At 38.7% G+C, this 22696-nt stretch overlaps 2 protein-coding genes across 2 annotated transcripts; both read left to right on the top strand.

The window, feature by feature from the left end:
• Positions 1-220: 220 nt before the first annotated feature.
• Positions 221-2232, top strand: LOC110884400 (peroxidase P7-like). Its single transcript, XM_022132109.2, has 3 exons — positions 221-550; positions 1220-1414; positions 1603-2232. Exons 1-3 carry the CDS (start codon positions 329-331, stop codon positions 2149-2151), a joined length of 966 nt encoding a protein of 321 aa, XP_021987801.1. The 5' UTR covers positions 221-328; the 3' UTR covers positions 2152-2232.
• An 18229-nt stretch (positions 2233-20461) lies between these two features.
• On the top strand, positions 20462-22283 carry LOC110884399 (peroxidase P7-like). The gene is made up of 3 exons (XM_022132108.2): positions 20462-20710; positions 21167-21361; positions 21536-22283. Exons 1-3 carry the CDS (start codon positions 20489-20491, stop codon positions 22091-22093), a joined length of 975 nt encoding a protein of 324 aa, XP_021987800.1. The 5' UTR covers positions 20462-20488; the 3' UTR covers positions 22094-22283.
• Positions 22284-22696: the final 413 nt, after the last annotated feature.

The following is a 22696-nucleotide window of genomic DNA, read 5'->3' as shown; positions in this document are numbered from 1 at the left end:
ATATAACGAAAATATCAAAGTAACTCGAATTAATATATCTTATGTATAACTTCTGGGATTGAGATATCTACCCAAAAAAATAATTAATATAGTAATTTTAATATCGAATAACTCAAATATTTAACGAGTTCTAGAATTATATAACCAAGTCCCCTACATTGTTTAGTGCAAGTATACTAATACAAACATTAGCTTTTGTCTTTGACCATTTCTAAATTAATCCAACCATCTCTTACCTTTGCGATCCTTATAAATACAGCACATAAGACTGCAACAACAATACACAACACAAACAATTTCTACTAAAAAGCACATTTGGCCATCATTTATGGAGAAGATGAACATCAGAAGTTTATTATATCTTTTTGTTTCTCTCATTTCTTGTATTGCCACCGCATCCTCAAACTCAGGTTTGTCATCACATTATTATGATCGCATATGCCCTGAAGCTCTTCCGACCATCAAACGTGTGGTGGAGGATGCATTGGCACAAGAGCAACGCATGGGTGCATCTCTATTACGTCTGCATTTTCATGATTGTTTTGTTAATGTAAGTAATTTATTCCTACAAATTTATATTTGAGATTTCATACTTGGATATTCGGAGCAAAGACATATTTTTTTTTTTGCCATCGAAACGCCTAAGAATTAAAGTATTACAAATTAAGTTTTGTTAAGTTTATATTATGATTGTTTTGTTAATGCTTGTTGAACTAATACATTTAGTTTAGTCTTACAAATTAAGTTTAGAAAACGATTAAAAGCAAGTATCCTAAGAATTAAAGTATTCAAACTTGATAAAAACTAAAGCAGTTTTGCATGTTATTAAAGTTCAATGCAAGCATTTTTCTTAAAGTTCTTCTCTCCATGTAAACAGTAAAAATATTTGTTTGTTATTTGATTAAACATGTAACTTCCACATATAAATTGTGCTTTAACATTCATGATTTACAATAAATTGGTACTTGAATTTAACTATAGATGCTTAATAAATATAGAAATCAAAAACTTTTATCATGATTTAGAAATAAAAGTTTTATTTTCTTACGTAAAATATACTTTCCGTTATACTTAATGACGCACACTTGAAAGGGAAGAACAAGGCGCTGCAAAATGAAGTGTTATCTTGTAGAATATAAGGGAGTAGAAAGTGTTGGTGTTGTTTTATGAATAGAAAGTGATGGTGTTGTTTTTTGAGTATATTTTTTTAATCTTGTAGGGATGTGATGGTTCCATTCTTTTGGATCAAACACCTACAATAGACAGCGAGAAAAATGCAGCTCCGAACGCAAATTCAGCTAGAGGATTCGAGGTTATTGACAAAATCAAGGATGAGGTCGACAAAGTTTGTGGCTGCCCGGTGGTGTCATGTGCAGATATCTTAGCTGTTGCCGCTCGTGATTCTGTTGTTGCGGTAAGTGATTGCGATTGTTAACATACACCTAGAGAGTAAAAATTCTCACTTTCATGGAGTTGAAAAAAAATCATGAATGTGTCCCTCTTTAACAAATTTTTGTAATGATGAAAACAAATAAAAGAAATAAAATTTTAGCGTGACAAACATATTATTTGTGTAAATCTAAATCTTTTTATGGTTTGCAGCTTGGTGGCCCATCATGGAAAGTCAGGCTCGGAAGAAGAGACTCAACCACCGCTAGCCAAAGCGCAGCTAACGCTAACATCCCGACACCGTCCATGAACTTACCTGCCCTTATAAAAAACTTTGAGGACCAAGGGCTCGACGAGGAGGACTTAGTTGTGCTTTCAGGAGCACACACCTTAGGGTTTGCTCAGTGTCGAAACTTTAGGGATCGTATTTACAACGAGACCAACATTGATCCAGCCTTCGCGAGCCACCTTCAGACCATTTGTCCACAAGTTGGGGGCGACTCAAGGCTCGCACCACTTGACCCGACACCAAACTCGTTTGATGTGAAATACTTTTCCAGTTTGGCGAGTAAAAAAGGACTTTTGAGCTCTGATCAAGCACTCTTGGATGGTGGTGAAACTGCTGAACTTGTTTTGAAATACAGTGGGGACGCCGAAGAGTTCTGGGAGGATTTTGCAGAGTCTATGATTAAAATGGGTGATATAAAGCCATTAACAGGGAATAGAGGTGAAATTCGCAACGATTGTAGAAAAGTTAATTAAAGATATTAAGATTCGTTTGAGCAGGTTGATTTGTTTTATGATAATCTAATTATATTATGAATTTTCGGGTTTTGTTTTCTAGTTTTGTTGGTGGGATGTCTATCTTGAAATTGTATATCTTTTGCTTTTCAAATTAAAATTGTTTGCAATTTGTTTGTTATAAAAGAATACTTTTTGTTCTTTATTGCTTGTTCTCTCAATTACTACTTTTATCTACATAAATAAAGTCCTTTTCCACGTTGCTAGTGTCTTGCTTGGGTGATTTACTCTATTGGTTTTTGGCTGAAAAACATAAACAAGTCATTTCCACGTTTCCATGATTCCAAAAAATATCACAAAAAAATAAAAATAAAAAACCCGAAACAAATAAATAAACAAAACTATTAAGCTAGAGTCCGTATTTTTTGACAGATTTGTTGCCGACGCATTTGGGCTAGGATCAACGCATCGCCTGTGAGATGTGTAGGTCTCGAAATCGGAGGATCGATTTTCACCACAAAATCCTTGTTTATAACAAACAAAGTTAAGTGTGCGGAATCCACTTAATTTAGCCAATCAAACATAGAACACAATGAACACAATGGTTAACCAAAGAAACACACTCTTTTGATTAACTGGATGAGATATAACAACTGATACAAACACAATTCTTACAAGCTTGAAGGGTATTCTCTCATCTCTCTAATCTAAACTGTGACATACCTGTGCCTTATATAGCAGATGGGCTTATCATCTTGACGAAACTGAGAGTGGGCCGACGAAACAGAAGAAGGCCTAGTAACAAGCCCAACAGTCAACGAATCACATGTGATTCGTTGACCACCTTGACGAAACAGAACCAAAGATACTATCTCTGTTTCGTCGACATGTCTTTGACGAAACAAGGTGTTTCGCCAAGGCCTATAATGTTGATACCTGTTTCTGCACAACAGATTGCAGAAACAGATAGCACAGATAACATAAAACATAAATGACAGAATTACCCTTAGTATGCGACATCATTGTTTTTACGACCAATACATATAAAGAGAGACAAACAAGTCAGACCCAAGCGGATAGGAGGATATCCGACTTGGTCGACTGCGAATACAGACTCGATGATTAATAAAGACCGTACAAAATACACATAATTACAAGACTAGTAACAGACACACAAAAAAAATGCATCAACAAACTCCCCCTTGTCTGTTGCTTGTCTTCGGTCTTCATATCTTTCTTCTTCAGTGATGTTCGGACCAGCAACTGCCCGAATGGATTCCCCTGTAATAGCAGTAGCAAGCAACGCGCTGAAACTTCAGTGCCTGGTGTGCGTCCTTGTCTTCATAAAAGATGTCGTGCCTGTACAACTTGGCGATGTCGGATGCAGACATATTCACCAACCACATTGGATCCAATAACCTGAAGTTCTTATCATCATTGAAAACAATAACTGCCTCATGCGTGTCTGAATCATAGCACCATAAGCGCATATTACCAAGAAAATCATGCTGCATCGGCATTAACGGAATCTTCTCAACCACTCTCACCGGCTCGTACACAAGCCTGTATCTCCCGGTGTTGGTTTCCGGATCGAGCGTGAACTTTATCTGCTGATGTCTGGGGAACTGAGGCTTGTAAGACTTGTCTTTCCACCCCGATTTCTTGTTCATTTGAATCAATCGTTCAAATAGCGTCGCACCATCAAATTTTGAGCGATTAATGAGATCTATCTTTGTCAAGGCAGCCACATCATAAAATGGCAAAGATAAGATGCTCAGCAGCGACCTAAAATACTGGATCGAACTCCCTCTTGATCGCAACACAGTGAATTTCCTTAACAAACATCCAACACAGTATTCGCCCACTTGGCTTAGCCTTTTCTAGCTGTAAGAAATCAACTTGTGGAGCCTCTGGAACTGGCTTTGAAACCTTTGACAAAAACCGTTGACACCACGCAGTGAACGCATCTGTGGCATTCTCTGAAGTATCACGGTTTTTCAGGTGTTCATCAATATCTTCAACGTTGTCTTTCAACCAGTCCTCATCAAACGGAGCAAATTCGGTACCATCTTATCTCACATATGATGATTTCTTCACATCACCTTCAAAGACAATCTCATCAACATTTTCAACATTCGCAGATTCCGGCTCACTCGGCATCTTTTCAATTTCTTCATCATCAACGTCTCGCATTGCTTTCAAGGTGATCAATTGTTGAGGCGTGAGATCATCAACAATCTCACCCTCTTCAAGAGATTCTCCGGTGACCGGATGCACAACCTGCAATGCTAAGTCAGCTGAACTAGGGACAGAGGGTGTACCAGCTAAAGCTTCAAGTAGTTGTTCTTCACCAACAGTACCACTGGATGCCCCTTCAGATGACCCTATCACTGACTGCTGATAAACGACTACAGCAGATGATGTACCTGCTGGGGGCTGTTGTGGTGTAGCAGCTGAATCAGGATTCCCTTGATCCTCAGGATCTTCATCCCTTTTCTGCAGAATTTCTTGCTGCTTACACCTATCCTCCCACAAAGTAGCAACTCGTTTGCGGAGAAAATCGAAGTTAGCACTCATCTTCCTAGCCCCTTCAAGTATTGTGGTATTTCGCGAGTCATACCACTCTTTCATCACCTCGCATCTATTTCTCAGGTCTTCGGCCAATTTTTGGAGAACCGAACTCCTTCTATCCCTTTCAGCTTCAGAAGCTTTCATCCTTTCATTTTCAGCTTTAAGAAGATCGATCTCTGCTTGTTGGCGTTGGATAGTAGCTTGCTGTTCACCAACAGTAGCTTTCAACCTATCAATCTCTACCTGATGATGGATTTGATCATTCTTCATGATACGAATGAAATCAGTCTGTCTTTGAATGCGGTCTGCTGCAGCCTCATATTGACGGAACAGAAAATCATTCTTTTCTTCTTGAGTCATCTCCGAGTAGGTCCTTTGACGTTCACTACTCGGTTGTTGAGAAGTGGTTGCTCTGATTGCAGCAGCCATGGATCGTTGTGGAATAGGCTGCGGAGATACGGTTTGAGCTGCAGGAGGAGAAGAGACTACAGGTGGTTCTGGAATAGGAGCTTGTGGCACAGAGCCTCGGGAGGAGGTACTCAAGTATTTCCGAGCTTTCTTTTTCTTCTGATGCTCTGCCGATTTTCCGGCTTTCCTTTTTCTTGCACGTTCCGTTTCAGGATCAGAAGGAACATATTCCGGATCATTTTCCTGTCTGATCTTTCTGTATCTTCATACCCCACGTTCATCCAGATACATCTCGTATCCAGGTTCAAGTAAGAGATCATCATCAGAATCTGAATCAGCCTCAACATCACCACCGGCTGATGTGTCACCAGCTGACACTCCCCCTGCTGAGGTACCACCAGTAGTTCCTACGCTTGATGCACCAACGGCACCAGCATCACTACCATCACCACCTTCATCACCATCATCATCACTGTCCGATTCATCAGACACAACTGGTTCAGGTCCAAACTTCTCACTCATCATTCTCTTTAACTCAGGCTCTTCATCATCAGATTGGCTATCTTCATGACGCCACTTGTTGTCTGCAGGAGCAACGTACGCTGTGTTATGAAGAGCACCAAATAATTTTCTTGGAGGAACGCTCTCCTTGTATCTTTTATTAGCTAAGTTCTTGATGAGTCGTAATGAGTGGAAGTTCATAGCTTCTATCTTCAGCACATCGTTGTCTGCTTTTGGAAGACTTGGATGTTGAACATTCATTATCATCTGCAGAAAACGTGGATACATCCAATACTTGCTTCCAATGGTCCTGTTCTTTCCAGTCCTTGTTAAATTCTCCTTCATGTTCTCAAAGATGAACCTTGAAATGCTAAACGGTTTGTTTAGCACTAAGGCCACCATAAGACCCACGAGTTCGTTGCTAGCCATGTCGTAACCGGCCCGTTTGTTGCTCAAACACTGGATCAGAATGTGTAGCAGAAACTTGTATCTTAGCGGCAGATCACCCTTGTTAATTTGCATACTAAAGATATCTCCGGTGCATTTCATCCGTAATAAACAGCCTCGCGTACACCTAATCGGAACAGAAACTGGGGCGTCCGGACTATCTTGTAGCTGAAGAACTTCATTTAGAATATCGGGGGACACGACCACATCCACATTTTCAACACGTCCACTGATGACTTCTTTACCATCAATCTGGCCAACATTCGCCGAATCCCAAAACGCCTTGACGAGAGACTTGTATACTGGCGTTGAGAACGTAACCGCATAGTTGATACGAGATTCCCGGATCCACTTGGTAATGTCTTTTAATTCAGTAAGTTTCTCCTCTGGGTCCAAGTAAGCAATCTGGTTATGGCGTTTTTCGGACATAATTTCCTCCTCTGTCTTATTTTCCTTCTTGGTTGCCGGCTTCCTTTTACCTTCTTTCGGTGCCATCTGCAATTTGAAAACGTCCACAATAAGTAACAATCACTTACATATACATTTGGACATGTATGGATACAAGTTCGTGTATCCATTTGACAGACAGACTGTCAAACCATGTCCACTGTGAACAAATTGCAAACTGTAAAATTTTCTAAGGCATGGTCGGCGGAACAGAAATCATTGACGAAACAGGAAATGGTTTGACGAAACAGAGCCTGATTGTTAACCAGTTCTGTTTTGTTGACCCACTCTGATTCGTCAAAAGATCCGTTGACGAAACAGAAATTGCATTCGACGAAACAGAACTTGGTTGTTGACCAGTTCTGATTCGTTGACCAATCTGATTCGCCAAACAAGCCATTGACGAAACAGAAGACTGTTGTGATTCGTCAAAGATCTGATTCGTTGACTATCTGATTCGTCAAACTTGTGATTCGCCGACTGTCTGTTTTCCCAAATGTCTGATTCGCCGACATTCAGATTCGTCGGAGTTAGGGTTAGTAATTTTTGGGTGTTTCGCCGAATGGGATTTAAAACACGAACAGATCAACACAACTTGTAAACGGTTACATATCTAACCCAAACCATGTATAGATTATGTCCAGAAACCGATGGAGATGTGATTTTTGGTCGAAAATCGTTCAGTACCCTAATACCCATCCCAAACATGCATCCCCTGTTTTTCTATTCAAACCCAAACTCCAATCAAATCCTAAACAAACATATAAGCACTTAGATATAATACATTTAAAGGAAATCCACATCAAGTTCTGCATCAAATACAACATATGAAAGCAAATAAGTTCACAGAGGGGTCTCCGACGGTTTCCGGTGAAAACCGACGGTGCACAATACGGGAATCATAATCATAAACATGTTTGCACCTTAGAAACTTGAAGATATTCGATGAAAGACTGATGATTTTAGTGAGAAATAAGGTAACCGAAAATATGGATTTTGGGTGTTTGGAGAGAAGATGAACAGTTGGAACTTGAGTGTTTTGAAAAAGTGAACCAACTCTTCTGACATAAGGACTTTTGTACACCGATCCACCTTTTTAGCGAAACAGAAGTTGACGAATCAGGATATGGTCCTTGACGAAACTGAAATTGGGCTTGACGTGGGCCTTTGAATTTAGCCCATGACGAAACAGACTGCGGGCTTCTGTTTCGTCAACATCTTGACGAGACAGGCTGTTTCGTCAAAACACAAAACAAATTTATCAAAGGTTGACCAAGACTCAAACTTTGACTTTGACTAATTTCTGTTTCGTCAACAGCAGTTTGTTTCGCCAACCAAGTTTTTGATTCGTCGACTTCTGTTCCAAAATCACCAAGGCATGAAAAAAAAATCTTGCATACGGCACACAGGTTTTAGCAATTTACCATTTTGACATTAGTTTGAATTTTCAAAAACAAGGACGATTTATGAAGTAGGTTTCAGGCTTCCGGTCATAAACACCAAGCAACATCTTTGGCATAATCAAAAACAAACTTAAACACTACACTACAAATAAATCTTAAAACGCTGAAAACTAAACTAAATGCAATTTAAATTGACAAGATAAACAACTGTACAGATGCAACTTTTGCGAGTTTCAAGGATAAGGAATCATACCAGCTTACGGTCTTAGTCAACATGATTTGATTTCTGTTTAAAGTTCTTGATAAGTATACTACCTCGATTATCAATATTGTTGTCCACATAAACTCATGCTTATCAAACGTAATCACACTTAGGAGATACACTTTACGGTAAGAGTTATACTTACAAGTCGATGTAAAACCACTTCACGACACATTCCCGTATCAAGGTATGCACGAGAATTCATCTTACCGGTGAGTATACCGATTATCATCTGTTTGACCGTATAAGATGTGAGATACTCACTTATTTTTGATTTGAAAACCAAGCCCTATGTGATAGAATCACTTATTGATGAGGAACTTGATTTTCGATGCATGAGGGCACAGGAGCAAGACCGTGAACAGGTCAGTACTTTCGTACAGCAGAGAGACGAACTTGACTCCCGGATAAATGTGATATTTCATCACTTATTTGTTTGCACATGTGATTGTTTATCACTTATTGAGGTCGTATGCAGTATGTACACGTATGTATGGTATCATGGAAGATCTAGACTTACGTCCCTGTTATTTTTCGGTAAAAGGTACAACCATGATACCCAGATGATAAGCAGCATAAAGACCGAATATCTCAGAACCTTGGCAATCTATCAAACGAAATTTCAGTACCAAGACCATATGCCAATGAATGGTTCCCACCTGACTTGAAGTCTGTTAGGTTTGTATCATCCTGCACATTTTAGTTTGATTGTGAGCCTATCGATATATCGTTAGAAGAGATACTTATCATTTGTGTAATGATTTTTAAACATGTTGACCGACCACACCAGTGAATATCATCACCTTCCTTTTTCCAAGAAACTCATTTTTGGTTTTTCTATTTTTTTTTTATTTTTGAATTTTTTAAATGAAAAGGCATAATCATAAAGACATCTTTTTAGATTTTTGAGTTTTTCTAATGTTTTTGTATTTTCTTGAAATTTTCTCCCCCTAAAATGCTAAAAGATTACGAAAACGAAAATCTTTTTGTATTTTTCGAATTTTGAAAGAAAATATTTACAAAAACGATTAGCCAAAGTGGTTTACTCGGGTATCACCTTAATGCCGTTGACCAAAAGTAGATAATCAAACCGTGATTTATCAAATGCTTTTGTAAACAGGTCGGCACGTTGGTGATCGGTGGGGATATGAACAACATCGATTAATCTTTTGTCAAAACAATCACGTATGAAGTGATATTTAATTTCGATGTGTTTGGTCTTGGAATGCTGCACAGGATTTCTAGTGATCTGTAAGGCAGCATTGTTATCAACAAAAATAGGAGTAGATAGGAATTCAAAACCGTAGTCACGCATTTGTTGTTGTATCCACAAGACTTGGGAGCAACAACTGGAGGCAGCAATGTATTCTGCTTCACAGGTTGATGTAGCAACACATGTTTGCTTTTTGCACTGCCACGTAACCAGGCGACTTCCTAAGAACTGACATCCTGCTGTTGTTGATTTGCCGTCAATTTTGCAACAGCCGAAATCAGAATCACTGTATGCAGTTAAATCAAAGCTATCATCCCTAGGGTACCAAAGACCGGTGTCTGGACATCCCTTCAAATAGCGAAAAATCCTTTTTGCAGCTGACAAATGGGAGGCCTTCGGATTAGCTTGATATCTTGCGAGCAGGCACGTTGGATACATGATGTCAGGCCTCGAAGCAGTAAGATACATGAGAGATCCGATCATGGCACGATAGTAGGAGGAGTTGACGCTTTCACCCTTCAAATCCGGAGTAATCCCGTGATTCTGCGGAAGTGGGGTACCAATGGGCGTTGCATCTGACATCTGGAACCGACTCAAGATGTCACCAACATATTTAGTCTGATGGATAAATATCCCAGACTCGGTTTGCTGAACTTGTAGGCCCAAAAAGAAATTCATCTCCCCCATAGCGCTCATCTCGAACTTTTCCTGCATAATACGCTCGAATTGCCTGCACAAAGATTCGTTAGTAGAACCAAATATGATATCATCAACGTATACCTGCACCAGCAGAAGATCTACATTATGTTCTTTGTTAAAGAGGGTGCAATCAATAAGACCTCGTCGAAATCCATTCTCCAGAAGATAGTTGGATAGGGTTGCGTACCAAGCTCTAGGTGCTTGATGTAAACCATAAAGAGCTTTGTTGAACAACCAAACCCGATCGGGATGAACAGGATCTTCGAAACCTGGAGGCTGTTCGACATACACCTCTTCTTGAACTATTCCATGAAGAAAAGCACTTTTGACATCCATCTGGTAGACTTTGAATCCTTTAAATGAAGCGTAAGCAAGAAAGATCCGAATAGCTTCCAGACGAGCAACTGGTGCATAGACTTCATTGTAGTCAATCCCCTCGATTTGACGAAATCCCTGAACGACCAATCTTGCCTTGTTACGAATAACCACTCCACGGTCGTCCTTCTTGCATTTGAAAACCCATCGAGTGCCAATTTTCTTGTAGTTTTCTGGTCTTTCAACAAGCTTCCAAACACCAAGCTTTTGAAATTGCTGCAGTTCCTCCTGCATGGCTTCAACCCAAGCATTATCTTTCAAAGCTTCTTTCCACGATTTTGGTTCTTCTTGTGACACGTAACACGCGAAGGACCAATCATTTTGAAGACCAGATTCTCTAATGGCTGAATACAAACCAGCATTCTGGTTGTTTCTCAGCTGATTACGCGTCTGCACACCGCGTTGGACATCTCCAATAATATTCTGCTGTGGGTGGATATCGTGAATCCTTATTTCAGGATTTTCAGAAACACGTGAATTGATACCCAAATTGTTAAAATTAAGATCAACAACCAACTCCACACCAGGAATGTGTGTAGAAGTGGATGCATTCCCTTCAGCAGTGTCTACATTCTGCACATGAGGTGTATCAACAGAAGCACCCTGAACAGGAGCAACTGGGGCTGAAGATCCTTCAGCTGCATCATGATATTCATCATCTTCAGAAGACTCTTTATAATCAGCAGCATCTTCAAACACCTCATTTTGAATCGTATTGTTAACCGATGAAGAACCTTGTGGGTCAACAAGAACAGGTCTAACCAATGGCGAGACATCAGCATTGTCACTTTCAAATAACATTCTAGCAGCTGCCGATTCTTCGTCAAAGGTTGGCAGATTGAAGGAGTCAAACAGTCCATCATAATCGAACATCCACGGATCACCCGGAGCCCTAACAGGACTAGTGTACCTTTGAACCCTCACCTCACTCCATAGCTCAATCTTTTTGGTAGCCAGATTCCAAACACGAAAATTCGGAGTAGCATACCCAAGGAAGAAACCCTCGATAGCTTTCGCTCCAAATTTTCCATCCGGCTCAATCATAGTACATGGAGCGCCAAACGGTTCTAGGTAAGAAAGATCCGGTTTCCTTTTCTTAAGGAGTTCGAAGCAAGTTTTGCCATGTCTCTTTACTGTAAGAACTCGGTTTAGAGTGTAGCATGCAGTCGACACAGCCTCCCCCCAGAACTGAACAGGGAGTTCCGACTCTACTAACATTGTTCTTGCAGTTTCGATTATCGTCCGATTCTTCCTCTCCGCGACACCATTTTGTTATGGAGTGTAACGAGAACTGTATTCATGAAGGATGCCTTTAGAGGTACAGAACTCATCCATAACTTGATTCTTGAATTCGGTACCATTGTCGCTTCGGATCCTCTTCACTTTCAACGAATAGAGATTCTCCAACATAGTAAGAAGATCCTTGAGGATGCCAGGAGTTTCACTCTTGTGTGCCATGAAGGATACCCAAGAAAACCTAGAATAGTCATCTGTAACCACTAGACAATAAGCATCTCTGAAGGTTGTCTTGTGCTTCATAGGTCCAAAAAGGAACATATGAAGACGTTCGAGAGGCATGCTGACAGTGTTGATTTTCTTCAAAGGGTGAGACTTCTTTGTTTGCTTCCCTTTTTGGCACGAGACACAGATATCTTGTAAATGAAAACTTCTCACAGGCACACCATTCACAAGATTGTTTTTCACCAAATGGTTCATTTTCCTCAAGTGAATGTGCCCCATTCTTCTGTGCCAAGATATAGACTCCTTTTCTGTGGCTTTCGAGACAAAGCAAGTGACTTGTGCAGATGTTGTAATCGCTTGGCTCATATCGAGAATATAAAGATCATTAACTCTCGGAGCCGATAAGAGAATCCATTCTTGTGGAATTTTGAACCCAGGTTTAAGCACATAACAACCGGCATCATCAAAATGCATGGTGAATTTTTTATCGCAGATTTGCGACACACTGAGAAGATTATGATCAATTTGACGAACATAATTGATCTTATCGAAGCACACAATACCATTGGAGATACTTCCCTCTCCAGTAATGTATCCGCCTTTGTCTCCCGCAAATGCGACATAGCCTCCTCTAATATTTCTCACGTCGTACAGAAGCCGTAAGTCGCCAGTCATGTGCCTGGATGCCCCACTATCAATAATCCAAAGACTATTAATAGTTCCTCCTGGAACACCCTGCACATGTCGTTAAAAGATCAGTTGAGGATGGGGACCCAAGCCTTAGTGGTCTTGGGTCGTCCCTGAGCATCACGAAAAGTGATCTCAATTTCTTGATGATTCTCAAGCACAAGTGCTCCCCCTGAATTATCACCCGCCTTAGGTTTCCAAGTTTGTTTTTGCCTACCAGATTGAGTGTTGTAAACAGTTTTTGAGGCTTCTGGTTTTACTGGTTGTGAAACATTTGGTTCCCTTTTAACTGTTTTAACTTCAGATTTCAAAGCTTTTTCAACAGTTTTTATGTTCTTACGTCGTTGTTTAGTTTCTTGTTCTTTAACTGTTCTTTTATCGCGTTTTGGTGAAACTGAATGACGTTGAGGGTGAACTTTTTCAGGTGGTGCTTTCTCAACAAATTTATCCTTTGGAGTGTTTGGGCAATTTTTAATGATATGCCCAAACTCTCCACATTTAAAGCATGTTCTCCTTTCCACAAATTTAGGAGAATTTGATTGTCCACAAGATGTCGAACCCGTGGAACCTGAGGTACTACCCTTTTCATCACACCCGTTTGTATGTTGAGTGTAATTGTTATCACTGTTACGTTTTAAGATCGTGACTTGTTGTACAAAATCGGTGTTTGATTTGTTCTCAAAAGTTTCAATCTTATCAGTACCCTTGGATGACATGAATTTGACATCTTTCACTTTCTTTTGAAACCGAGCTCCTTTCGTTTCAGATTTCATTTGTGAGACATTAGGCTTTTGAGCTCGCTTGACAGGTTGTTTACCATTAGAAGCACTAGGTTGTTGAGTTGTTAGTAATTTTTGATTTCCAAACTGTTTTCTGATCTCAGCCTTAGGAATTGGATCACATTGTGTCACAACAATTCCCGGAAGTGTTTTTCCCAAAAATTTGTTTGTGTTATCTTCAAAGACTCTATCAATCAAGGATTGATTGACATTTTCAATTGGAAAATCGCGATCTGAGTAGATTTTATCACTACCAACCAACGTATACAACACATTACTGCTTTTAATAGCAGACACAGACGTCTTGTCAACCTTGACAGGATCTATCACTTGTTTGACGACTGATGGAACAGCAGGCGTCTCAGGATCACATAGGATGTGATTCTCAAGTGGAATTACTACTCCTTTCATCTTGTTAAGTGATTTATCCTGATCACTTACATCCAATTCTGATTCATCATCCGATGACTCATAGTCCTCAATAATTGGAGGACTTTGTTTCATGGATGTTGAGGTTTCTTGTTGCTTAGAGGATGTGTTTGAGGAACTGTCCGGTTTGAACCCTAGGCCAGTAGAAAATTCCTCAAAATTAAGAGGCACACTGGGTTCATACCGTGGCATATCCTCTTCATCAGGCATTTTGGTATAATTATGCCTCAACGGGGGCGGACATTTCTTGTATCCTATGCCTTTTTGATTTCCCTTCAGTTGTTGAACATCGATGATGTGATCAAGCACAAATCGGGAGTTAGAATAACTTTCCAATTTTTGTTTGATTGCATCATGCTCGCATTGGGCAATGGCTAGTTGCTTCTTGGTTTCCTCCACAATATTAATGTACTCATTTATACTCACTTGTTTATGGTAAACCACTTTGTTCACTTCGGACACGCTTTTCTTTAATGTTTCGATTACAGATTTAAATTCTTTTTCGTTCCGAGTTAAAGCCATATTTGCCTCTTTGAATTTAGATAGTTCGATAACCAAATTTTGATTATGACTATGAAGCTTTTCTGACTCAAGCTTCATATCTGCACATGATTTACAAAAACTAGGAGCTGGAGTTTCAGAATTTACCTGACTCGAAGAGGCTGAGACATTTGCCATAAAGGCAGTCTGAAAAGAAAAAGATCCATCTTCAGAAAAGAACTTCTCCATTTCCCTAGATGCAGTAGCAGCCTTTTTGATCAGAACTGATTTCTGACATATGGGCTCCTCAGCTTCATTTAATAAATCTTCAACATCAGATCCTGCTTCCTCCTTCACATCAGGCTCACATTGATTATCCCCAGAAATAGAGCCTTCTTCATCAGAACTCCCAGAATAACCAGAACTGTCGTCACTTTCAGAGAACTCTTCTTTATGAACATGCTTGATGTGATTTATGATCTTTGCATAACATGCTGTTCCTCCTCCTTGATCACCTTCACCAAACTGTACAGACCAGTCACATCCTTCATCAGCTTGAACAGTCAAAGCCCGATTGGGATTTGATGTTCCAGGCTGGCTCTGATTGTTGTTGACTGCCACAATCCTCCTATCACGATTTTCTTGTTGGGCATTCACATTTGTAGTACTCGTCTGGTTTCTGAAAGGGTTATGATTGCCTTGTTTGGTTGGTCGACTGCACTCACGTTTGAAGTGCCCTTTCTCACCACAATTGAAGCATGTTACAGCGTTTATATCAAACCCGTACTTCGTATCCCTTTTGCCTTCCAACGAAGTTCTTCCAGTTCGAGCCATGAAGTCTTTCGCTCTTCTAACCGCACTAGCAAAAGCCCATTTGATATCCATTAATTCCATCTCATCCTTGTCGATCTGTTGATAATCTTCATTGGTCATATTGATGTTTCCAATTTGACCTGCCACCAACCCACAATAGGCACTGACCATTGTATTAATGATTTCCATATGCTCCTTTGCTACTTCAATGCTAAATTGTGAGAGGTTTGAAGTATCGACTCTGATCGTGTTAGGGTTGTGGGGTGGGGGATTGTTGGCATAATGAGCTTGTTGTTGTGGTTGTAACTGTGGTGTGGGTATTGACTGTGACAGATAGGTGCTTTGATCAAACTGTGGTTGAGCCGTTGTCACTTGAGGTGTAGGAATGGTTTGTGAAAGATAAGCACTTTGATCCCATTGTGGTTGTGCTTGATTGAACTGTTGAAACGGAGAAGAGTTTGTATTGGATACAAACGCCGTTTGAAGCTTCGGTTGTTGAACGGAACTAGAACTAGCTAAAGGACCAAAACCAGGCAAATACATTTCTGTATTTTGAGGAGGTGCAGCTTCAATTCTTTTAGCCTTCCTAATTTCTTCTTCATTCTTGTGCTCTAACTTCTGAATGAATTCATAGAGACTAGCATTGGCTGCATCCAGTGCACCCGTATGTTTCAGAAGCTCAATGAATGGACTCCACTTAGGAGGTAGAGCATCAGCAAACCGTGCAATCATTTCTTGATGGGTAGCATTAACATTGTAAGAACTCATTTCACTAATCAAATGATAGAAACGTGAAGTCATATCATTTAGGGTTTCATTTTCCAAGAACTGAAATGATTCAAACTCTTTCTTTAACAGATCATGACGAGTCTTCCTAGACGCTGCATTCCCTTCTCCTCTCGCCACCAATGCATCCCATAGGCTTTTCGTGGTCTTACAATACCCAAATTGATGATAGATTTCTTTGTGAAGTGCTTGTGTAAGTATGGCAAACACCTTTTTCTCCAAGTCATAAGCTTTCTTATCATCCTCAAGCATATTAGCATAACCCGCTGAATTTGATGCTGCTGTTTCGAGGGCAGGGTTGACCGCATTAATGAAACACGTCCAAAGTTCGGTGCTTTGCCCTTGAACATACGTGTGGAAACGTCCCTTCCATGATGGATAATCATTCATGTGATTTAGCTTTGGCGGGCGATTGTTGCTACCCATCTCACTCTCGCTCAACAGTAGATTTTGAATACTTTGGTTTTGATTTGATACCAAAGCCCATTGACTCGCACTTATGGACGGTTGTTGTTGAGGTATGGAGTTTGCTAAGTAAGAGGCCATAGATGTCTGACTTGAACTTTGACCTGGTCGTGGGTCCGTACTCCAGTCCCAAGGACTTGTACAACTCATTTTCGATGACTACAAGCTGAAAAACTGAACAAACACTTGAGAACACACTGTTATGATGAACTTGCAAACCTTCTGTTGAAAACTTACAACTTTCTTGACGAAACAGAAATAGGTTTCGACGAAACAACAGACGACGAAACAGATCTTGTTTCGTCAAAGAAGTTTGAAGAAACAGATATGTGATTCGTCAAAGGGACCTTTGGCGAAACAGCCTTTGATTCGTCGAAGGGACCTTTGGCGAATTGCTTTTGATTTGTCGAAGGGATCTTTGGCGAAACACTTTTCAGTTTCGTCAAAGAGACCTTTGGCGAGATGCTATTCTGTTTCGTTGACTTTGTGTTTCGTTGAAATGTGATTCGTCAAAAAGGTTGTCAGAGGTTGGTAAAAGTTGGTGAATTGTTTATACACTATCTGTCAAGTCACACGATTTTCAACCCATGCTTTTCTACTAACTTAGAAGTATGGTGGGTAATAGGGATGGTCAAACACTTTTCAAAACCAAATAACCTTATCACTTGGATTAAAAAGTTACTTTTAACAAGAACACTTGAAGATATTTTGAAGATATGAAGAACATCCAAACAACCGGTGAATTTTATACTTTCTGAAAACTGATTTTTGGTTAAGACTTTCAACCAAAACCAACCGTTCGTATGTGTATACTCAAACTAGCATGGTTTTTGGCAAAACTCTTAACAAACAAACAATAACTACAATTTTTATGGTTTCTTTTTCCAGAAAATATAAGGTTCTCAAGAACACTTTTTGAGCAAAATAACACACAAACACAAGACAACCAAACCGAACTATGTTTGATTTTAAACAAGGATAAGAGCCACTGCTCTGATACCACTTGTAGGTCCCGAAATCGGAGGATCGATTTTCACCACAAAATCCTTGTTTATAACAAACAAAGTTAAGTGTGCGGAATCCACTTAACTTAGCCAATCAAACATAGAACACAATGAACACAATGGTTAACCAAAGAAACACACTCTTTTGATTAACTGGATGAGATATAACAACTGATACAAACACAGTTCTTACAAGCTTGAAGGGTATTCTCTCATCTCTCTAATCTAAACTGTGACATACTTGTGCCTTATATAGCAGATGGGCTTATCATCTTGACGAAACTGAGAGTGGGCCGACGAAACAGAAGAAGGCCCAGTAACAAGCCCAACAGTCAACGAATCACATGTGATTCGTTGACCACCTTGACAAAACAGAACCAAAGATACTATCTCTGTTTCGTCGACATGTCTTTGATGAAACAAGGTGTTTCGCCAAGGCCTGCAATGTTGATACCTGTTTCTGCACAACAGATTGCAGAAACAGATGGCACAGATAACATAAAACATAAATGACAGAATTACCCTTAGTATGCGACATGCATTGTTTTTACGACCAATACATATAAAGAGAGACAAACAAGTCAGACCCAAGCGGATAGGAGGATATCCGACTTGGTCGACTGCGAATACAGACTCGATAATTAATAAAGACCGTACAAAATACACATAATTACAAGACTAGTAACAGACACACAAAAAAATGCATCAACACGACAAAGATTCGATATCGTTCTCCACATGTCTCGATTTTTGTATTGCGACAAACTTTTTGTTTTCGGCGTTTCTTTCCTCCATAGTTTGTAAACGCCTATGACCGGTAGGTTGAAGCTCGGTTGCGGTTGCGTGGAGTTCGGGTTACAGGGTCTCGACGGCACACCGAATGAGGGTTGGAAGGTATTCATGCTTGCGGGTGAAAAGTTAAAAAAAATAGTGGAGGAAGTTTTTAAAAATTAGAGGATGTGTGTGAAAAGTTTATAAATAATGAGGTGAAAAGTGGGGATTATATAGGGTTAAAAGTTGAAAAAAATAAGTAGTTAATGCATTTGACCATTTGATCAATGGCACAATTTTGAAACTCGTGCGGGCTCCGACGTGGTTTAAAAAATGCTTTCCGAATTTTTGGTTCAAAAACGCCCCGGGGGTGGTGGCTCCGGCGTGGTGGGGCGTTTTTTTTACAAAAAAACCGGCCAAAAACATAACGACTACAGGTGGTCTAAGAGGTTTAAAAAGAGAAGTTGGTGTGAGCATTCGTTCCAAATATCTATTATCAACTTAGTAAATCTAACTTCACTGGTGGAGATTCGTTAGGGCCAGACCCTCCTCCCCTTAAATTTTTCGTTTTATTGTGTTAATTTTATCGAACTTTTTTTTTTTTGAAATTTTTTAGTGTAAAATATTGAATTTTGAGAGTCCGTCATCTCCCGATGATTTTTCATTCAAGATCCGCTATGTGTAACTTGTAAGTTGTCATCAGTACATAACCAGTGAGAAGGATATAATAATGATCTGTGCCAGCTTGTTACAAGGAGAATGGGTAGGTGATGACTACCTTATTAGAAAGATGTTTTGTGATCACTACAATTATTGGTGAAACAATATTGGTGATCACTCCCAAGCTTAATGAGATGTGATGAGGTGATTACTACCTTTTTAATGACATGCTGTAATGGTGATCTCTACCAACTTAGAGAAGATTTTAGTGGAGGCAAACTCAATGCCGAAGATCAAGAAGTAGACGTAAGGTGAATTTTTAAACATCTACCCTAACTATTATGCATTCGGTGTCATATCCTCTCTTATTTCTTTATATACTGCGAATTGTATATATTATTTCCAAGAACTAAACCAAAGTTGTTAAAAGTCAGATTTTCTTTAATTAAAAAACCCCATATTCTCCCTCTGAAGAAACCTCTCTATTCTTAAGGATAGATGTGAGATTTGTCTACATTTTAGACCCTACCATTAACTCTGCTATTTGCGAGATTTACTGGGTATACTTGTTGTCGTTGTACCCTATTTGCTCTTTGGGTTCGTCATGTCACCTACATATCTTCTTCATTAATATCTTAATCATCCATACATTTACCACGGTTAAGCATGACAAATTCTTTGATGGCTTTGAAGATTAATATTAACAAAGTCAAATATAACTATGAATTATATACATGACATGTCACTTAACCCATCAAATCTTACCTATTCTGAACAGGACTAGGTAATCGGAATTTTTATTATACTAAATCAATAATCAAACTTTCAACAAAGGCTATCACGTGCGGTCCGTGTATCTTTTGCATTACATTAACTTAAGTGAGTTATTTTATGAATTAGTACATTTTTTTATGTGTGAATAGTGTTTATTTTTTTACTTTTCCTTTTCACAAACTAATTTGAAGTCAATATGCGATTGTGCCACCTATCCTTAATGACGACCCTGACGAATAAATTGCTTTTTATGCAACAAGAAAAACACACTTGAAGTTATTAAATTTGCATGTACATGCATGTTTTTAAGTAGTCACAAAGTTTCTTTTTAATGATTTTTTAGTATTTACAAAAACGACAGTTTTTAAACTAGCTTTAAAGTAATGATGATTTTATTTTTATTTTTTGAAAAGTGGTTAAACTTCATGCACCACTTATTGTAGTAGTAGTTAACTTAATATATAACCAAGGAGCAAATTTATTTAACATTACAAATTATATTACAAATGCAAAAGAAAAATCTACTGTATTAATGTGTCAACTGCATCCACCAAATACATATATTAATATGCTCATGTATTACTTAAAGGATTTTTCTAATACTATTTTTGAAATTACTAAGCAAAATTTACATTTTTGTATGTTAACTGAGTTTGACAAATTCTCTTGGGCAATTAAAATATATAACTACTAGCCAAGTCAACCTGTACTTTTTTATAAATATGTTATGTATAACTTATGGGATTAATTATGATATCAACCAAGTGTTATTAATACTAAACATTAGTTTTTGTCTATGACTATTTCCAAAACCAACCACCCTTAACTCCTTATAAATACAACATGACTTGTGTTTTTGTAAATACAACACACTCAATACAACATAAAGATTTGTATTTAAAACACTTTTCGATACAATTATTATGGTGAAGATGAATATCATAAGCTTCTTATCTCTTTTTCTTTCTCTCATTCTTTCTATTGCTACAACATCCTCAAACTCAGGTTTGTCATCAAGTTACTATGACCGAGTGTGCCCTGAAGCTCTCCCGACCATCAAACGTGTGGTGGAGGATGCATTGGCACAAGAACGCCGCATGGGCGCTTCTCTATTGCGTCTTCATTTTCATGATTGTTTTGTTAACGTAAGTAACTTCTCTCTACCAACTTAATTATAATTGAAATTTTGCAATCGTTATCCATCATAATAGAACTAACACATTCATATGGTTATCAGACCAATCATATAAACAAGTCACCTATGAATTCATTAAGTGTTCAAGTTGATAACAACAATAGCAGTTTTGCACATTGCAATACGATAGGCTCATGTAATATAAACATTTATCTTAATGTTCCTTCTACTTTAAAAAGTTAACTTGTTTTTATTTGTTATTTGATTAAACATGTAAATTTCATCAAACTTATGTACCTTTGCTAAACTGAGCAATCAAAAACTTCCATTATACTTTCTGTTGATTTGACAACAATTATGAATAAGGTGTTGCAAGATGAAGTGTTATCTTGTATAGCAATGTTTGCATTTAAGAGATTGGAAAGTGTTGGTGTTATTTTTTGAGATTATTTTCTACATGATGCAGGGATGTGATGCTTCCATACTTTTGGATCAAACGTCAACAATAGATAGTGAGAAAAATGCAGGTCCTAATGCAAATTCAGCCCGGGGATTCGAGGTTATTGACAAAATCAAAGATGAGGTCGACAAAGTTTGTGGTCGCCATGTGGTTTCTTGTGCTGATATATTAACTGTTGCTGCACGTGATTCGGTCGTTGGGGTAAGTAAAATACACTTAACAAGTTTCTAATAGTTCAACCGAGTATACCTATGTGGTACACTTTGGTATGAATGTTTTCATCAAAAACATTATTTTGTAATATATGTTGAAAAAAAAAAGTTCGTATGATTATGCATTTTTTGACGTTAATTCTAAAACTTTAATGTTATGCAGCTTGGTGGCCCATCATGGAAAGCCAAACTTGGAAGAAGAGACTCAACCACCGCTAGCCAAACCGCAGCTAATGCCAACATCCCAGCACCATCCATGGACTTACCGGCCCTAATAAAAAACTTCGAGGATCAAGGGCTAGATGAGGAGGACTTGGTTGTACTTTCAGGTGCCCACACCTTAGGGTTTGCTCAGTGTCGAACCTTTAGGCCTCGTATTTACAGTGATAGCAACATAGATCCAGCCTTTGCGAGCCACCTTCGAACCATTTGCCCACAAGTTGGCGGTGACTCAACGCTTGCACCACTTGACCCGACACCAAGCTCGTTTGACGTAAAATATTTTTCTAATTTAGTGAGTAAAAAAGGGCTTTTGAACTCTGACCAAGCACTATTAAGTGGTGGTGAAACTACTGAGCTTGTTTCGAAGTACAGTGGTTCCCACGAAGAGTTTTGGGAGGATTTCGCAGAATCTATGATCAAAATGGGTGATATAAAGCCATTAACAGGGAATAGAGGTGAAATTCGCAATAACTGCAGAAAAGTTAATTCGGAATATTAAGAGTCGGTCAAGCGGGTTAAATCGTTTTATGATAATCTTATTATGTTATGCATTTTCGGGTTTTGTTTTCTAGTTTTGTTGTCGGGATGTTGATTTTTTGAAAAAAAATGTAGTGTTATGTATATTTTCAAATTAAAATTGTTTGTAATTTGTTTGTTTGTTAATCAATAATATTTGTTCTTTGCGTGTATATTAATGCTTGTTATTTCAATTACTTCTCATCATCACAAATGAAGTCTATAAAATGGTATGAAATCAAGCACAACACAAGAGATAGCGACAAAACGGTGACCAGAACTTTATTGATTTACCTAAACCAAGAAAAACACCCCCAAATACCCTGGACCCTACAAATTGAAAGATCACACTAAACAATATAATGATAATGATCTGAAACAAAGACAACAGGATCTCACAAGAGATCAAACAAGATCACACAGGATCAATGATACAAAACCCTAATCACAAAGAGAGAGAACATATGAAGTTTCAAGAGGTGATAAGTGACAAATGAACCCTTATCTTCTCTTTTATATGCTAGTCATAACATTCTTTCACTTTAGCCCCCCATCTTCTAGTCTCCTCATACCAGTCCTTGAATAT

Source organism: Helianthus annuus, chromosome 10, assembly GCF_002127325.2.
Source record: "Helianthus annuus cultivar XRQ/B chromosome 10, HanXRQr2.0-SUNRISE, whole genome shotgun sequence".
Lineage (NCBI taxonomy): Eukaryota > Viridiplantae > Streptophyta > Magnoliopsida > Asterales > Asteraceae > Helianthus > Helianthus annuus.
This window is presented reverse-complemented; position numbering and strand designations above follow the sequence as displayed.